At 58.5% G+C, this 4,704-nt stretch overlaps 1 protein-coding gene across 1 annotated transcript; it reads left to right on the top strand.

Annotated features, from left to right (window-relative positions):
- Positions 1-2,997: 2,997 nt before the first annotated feature.
- D7B24_004766 (uncharacterized protein) lies at positions 2,998-4,172 on the top strand (the record flags this gene model as incomplete). The annotated part of the gene is made up of 3 exons (XM_028638931.1): positions 2,998-3,040; positions 3,128-3,939; positions 4,035-4,172. The coding sequence occupies 3 exons, from the start codon at positions 2,998-3,000 to the stop codon at positions 4,170-4,172; spliced, it is 993 nt and encodes a 330-aa protein (XP_028496472.1).
- Positions 4,173-4,704: the final 532 nt, after the last annotated feature.

Raw genomic sequence — 4,704 nt, 5'->3', positions numbered from 1 at the left:
TTGCTCATCAAAATTTTGAGCGCATCGCTCGTCAACAGTTGCGTTCTCGCTAGGGAGGAGACTAGGTGCAGTACCAGGAGGGTGCTGCGGGCCAACACCGCTACCGAGTCTCCGGGCCACAGCCCAGGCAGATCATGGCCAAGCCACGCTGTCTTTGAACTAACACTACGTATTGTTCTCTCTGGCATTCTCCCGGCATCAAGAAGCGGTCAACAGCCTGTTGAGATACAACCCGCGGGCCTACCTCACCCCCTGTTCACCCTTGTCGAGCGGACCCCTTCATTCCCACATGCCCCTTCTTGGTGGTGTTTTCCGGGCGAAGCAAAGCTGATGAACGGAATCCCTAATATCGGAAGTGGCTAATAATAGTCGCTATACGTAATGGTGAGGACTGCGCGATCAAGCAAGCTCATGTGATGCCTGGCATGAATGGGCATGCTACTGACATCAAGGACACATGAGCTGACCTCATCATGACCAGCGTCTTGCCGTTGACAGCCTTCGGTGGTGGGTGGTCGATTGGCTGGTGAGGCCATACGTCCATATGCCCATCCCCCCACGAGACGCAGCTGCTTTGGTGCGGTCGTTGTGAGTAAGCGCGCGGGAAAACGTAGCTGGACAGGACGTCTGACCTGTGCGTGGCGTACAACACGATACGGGCTTCATGAGCCGTGTCGTACTTAGTACATACACATACCACCGCAGCGGTGTTGTCAGGCAGATGCCATGGCAAGGAACACGAGCGTACGCCCAAAGAAAAATTAAGAAGAAAAAAGGTAATACGAGGAGGAAAAGGCCCCGAAATCGCCGATGCCTTTGTGCGATGTGCCCATGCATATTCTGATGCAACACTGCAACATGGCGAGTGGATGGTCGTCGGCATGTTGGCACCCGGCTGTCAAATATTCGTACCCGTTCGTGTGCCCTCCCTTGGGGGTTCCACGATGCGCGATTGACGAGATATACTTGTCAAATGTGAAATCTGTCAGGCGACGGAAGGACCAGGGCATCTGTATCAGGTCATTTGGCTCATACCGCCGAGTGATATCGCCTTGTGGTCGCTTGCCGCACTCGTTCTCGCTTCACATATGGCATCGTACCTGAATCTCGATATGGACGATGTTCTTGGATTCTTACCCACACTTGAAAAAGAATCACCGTCGATGGTCCTAAAGTTTAATGGGAGCCGAGGCACGCAGTCGATGCCTGCCTACCTAGGTACTTCCAGACGGGAGCGATGGACGCTTTGTCACAGCATGAATCTTGACAGCACCCCCCCCCCCTCCCCGGGCGTCTTATGGCGAGGGCTAGATGTTGGCATCTCCGGACCGTCCACCGTAGGTACGTGAGCGAGGCGCCAACCGCCGTCTCATCGTCGGGGGGAAACATTCACCTTGTTCTCGACGGCACGGTTCACGGCCGTAAAAGTCACGCGAACCCTTGCGTCTCAGATGGTCCTTCGCCGAAGGTGCCGGGCCAATACGCAGGCGGAGGACAGCCGATGACACCGCAACTTGGGACTATTGCCTCGAAACCCGTCTTAGGCTTTGTGGCCATTTATTTTCCCTTTCCTAGCCCGGTCTCACAACCGTCACGAGGCTATAGCTAGCTGGTCCGCCGCCCGCCACGCCTTCTGCGACAAGAAGAGGTCGGCTTGCGGACCAGCGTCTGGACCTCTCTGGATCACGGGGTTGGGCACCCGCATCCCCGTCCGACGTGCCAATGGGCCTTATGCAGCGCCGCTGCTTGGCTCCTCTCCGCCCCGCCTTCGTCCACCCAGAGTGTCATTGACGCGACGGCTAGGGGTTGGCAGGGCAGCTCATCAGATTCGACTGATCTGCACAGTCCCATGCAGAATCGAAAGCTACGGCTGCGGCAATCCTCCCGCGTGTGACGAGAGAGAAAAAGGCCTGTCAGAGCGCGTGAATGCCGGGAGGGGCCAATTGGGGGCAGCCGGCCGGCTCCTGAGTAGCACACACACCCGCGGGGTTTCGTTTCGTCCTCTGGTCTGCACTGAAGCAAAAGTGCGTTGGGGCCCAAAGGACTCAAGGGTCCTGCCATGTCATGGACATGGCCGGATGTGCTGTCGCGTCAGTTTGCAAGCGCACACGTCGCATGGTTTGGACGCCTTGCTTGAGTCGAGCGAATCGGGTGAGGTGTGCATTGGGAAGCGATGCGGCTCGACACGGAAGCCCTGCCGTCGCGAGAAAGAAGAAGAAAGCCGTCCGAGACGCAGGATGCCAGTCACGCAACACAGGGTCGCACAGATCGGGAGTGGCCTGATGGCCGCCTCACAACGATGGGCGCTGCAGGATGCAGGTGGACGCGCAGCATGCTTGTCTGCCCGCTGGCCTGTCTGCCTGTCTGCCTGGTGGCATGCCAAAGGGTAGGGAGGCAGGCCAGCGCGAAGCATGGTGAGGTGAGGCAAGGCACAACCTGTCAATTATTCGCCGTCCTGTTGTGTGCCAGCTGTCGTGCATCCGATGTCAAGGGCGAGGGTCGAGCCAGCGTGTGCATGCACACTTGGCCGCCGTCGTCCTTCCGTGTGGGAGCATGTCGTGGCGCCACCTCCTCATGCCTGAGAAGTTGATGTCTGACTCGACCTGGATGGATGTATGTTTGTTCGTTGTCGCTTGGATGGTCACGAGCTCATGGCAACAAGGGGAAGAGGCATTCCAGGTCTCGTGACCTTGGAAGGTGGATGGATGGATTGTGGCTTTCACCATCAGCACAGCCTCCTACCAGTGTGTTCCTTCGCCGAACATGTGAGTCGGTACCCCGGACGGGGGAAGGTGCCCGCAGTGGGGCATCGACCCGAGGACCTCGGCATGTCTCGTCACGTCTGCCAAACCGAGCTTCAACTCCACGACAAATGGCCGCGACAAGACATCACGTCTGCTTGGCCGCCGCCCTTCATCACGACCAGAAACCTCGTTACCAACAGCGCGTGCGTCATTTCTGCTACCAAACTATCTGCACATAGAATCGCTGTCCGCCATGCCTTTCGACACTGAGCTGACCCGGCGCCTGGGGATCAAAGGTACGCGTGCCCTCACGAGCTCTCTTCTCCCACTGCCTGGTCGCTGTGTGTGGCACGCCAAAGACTGACCTTGGCTCGCACCCCTAGTCCCCATCGTCCAGGGCGGCATGCAGCACGTGGGAACCGCCGACCTCGCATCTGCCGTCTCGAACGCCGGTGCCCTAGGCATCATCACGGCTCTCATCTTCCCGACCCCCGACGCTCTGCGCGCCGAGATCAAGCGCTGCCGCACCCTGACCAAGAACCCCTTCGGCGTCAACCTGACCCTTCTCCCGGCCCTCGTGCCCCCCGACTACGCCGCCTACGCCCGCGCCATCATCGAGGAGGGCGTCACTATCGTCGAGACGGCCGGCAACTCCCCCGGCCCCGTCATCACGCAGCTCAAGCGCGCCGGCGTCACCGTCCTCCACAAGTGCACCTCGATCCGCCACGCCCAGTCGGCCGTCAAGCTCGGCGTCGACTTTCTCTCCATCGACGGCTTCGAGTGCGCCGGCCACGTCGGCGAGTCCGACATCACCAACCTCATCCTCCTCTCCCGCGCCCGCCAGTCCCTCAAGGTCCCCTTCATCGCCTCGGGCGGCTTCGCCGACGGCCAGGGCCTCGCCGCCGCCCTGTGCCTCGGCGCCTCCGGCATCAACATGGGCACGCGCTTCATGTGCACCGTCGAGGCCCCCATCCACCACTCCATCAAGGAGCAGATTGTCAAGGCCCAGGAGACCGACACGGAGCTCCTGCTGCGCCGCTGGCGCAACACGACCCGCCTCTTCCGCAACGACGTCGCCCTCGAGGCCCTCAAGGTCGAGCGCGAAAGCACCACGGGCAAATTTGAGGAGATTGCTCCCCTCATGAGCGGCAAGCGCGGCAAGGAGGCCTTTGTCAACGGCGATCCCAACTACGGCGTGAGTCTTTCCCCCTCTGTTCCTCTGGGCTTGATGCCCTGGGGGAAAAACACGTGAGACAGAAAAAAGAGTGCTAACAAATGTATGTAACGCAGGTCTGGACGGCAGGACAGGTCATTGGCCTGATTCACGACATCCCCACGGTAGATGTCCTCGTCACGAGAATAGAGAAGGAGGCCGAGGCTGCCCTCAAAGACAGGTTATCCCTCCTGAAGCCGGCGGCCAAGCTGTAGTAGATAGAGACGATGTATGAATCGAAGATCGACCATTATCGGTCAATGTATGACAGCAAACCTTGATGAACATGTTCCTTGTCAAAGCCCTCCCAATCACGCCATTGTCCGTCCAGTCACATGAGCAATTGTGCCTGAATCTTTTTCAATAATCTCATTCATGCCATGGTGTCATCATAAACATAAATCTATTCGGGACGGTTCACCACCCATTGAGGTGAGCCTCCCCCTTCCACCCGACTAACCGAGAACCGTTCTGGGGTATTGATGTCATTCCTCGTACGAGGCAGACGACTGTTCTCAAAGCATACCGTAAAACGCCGTCCGTAAACCAGACCGAGGAGGAAGAAAGCAACCACCGAGAGAAGAATTGTCCTCCGGCCGAACATGACAATCGTCCGCGAGGACCGCTGCCGGCCCTTTACCCTGTCCTTTCCACAAGATGCTGCACATGGCACATCGTGATATGAAGGCAGAGGGGCTCTGATGGTTGACCGGCAGATCTGAACCCAGCTGCAAAAAAAGAAAAAAA

The sequence above is a fragment of the Verticillium nonalfalfae genome (assembly GCF_003724135.2).
Source record: "Verticillium nonalfalfae strain VnAa140/NRRL 66861 chromosome Unknown scaffold_28, whole genome shotgun sequence".
Classification (NCBI taxonomy): domain Eukaryota; kingdom Fungi; phylum Ascomycota; class Sordariomycetes; order Glomerellales; family Plectosphaerellaceae; genus Verticillium; species Verticillium nonalfalfae.
This window is presented reverse-complemented; position numbering and strand designations above follow the sequence as displayed.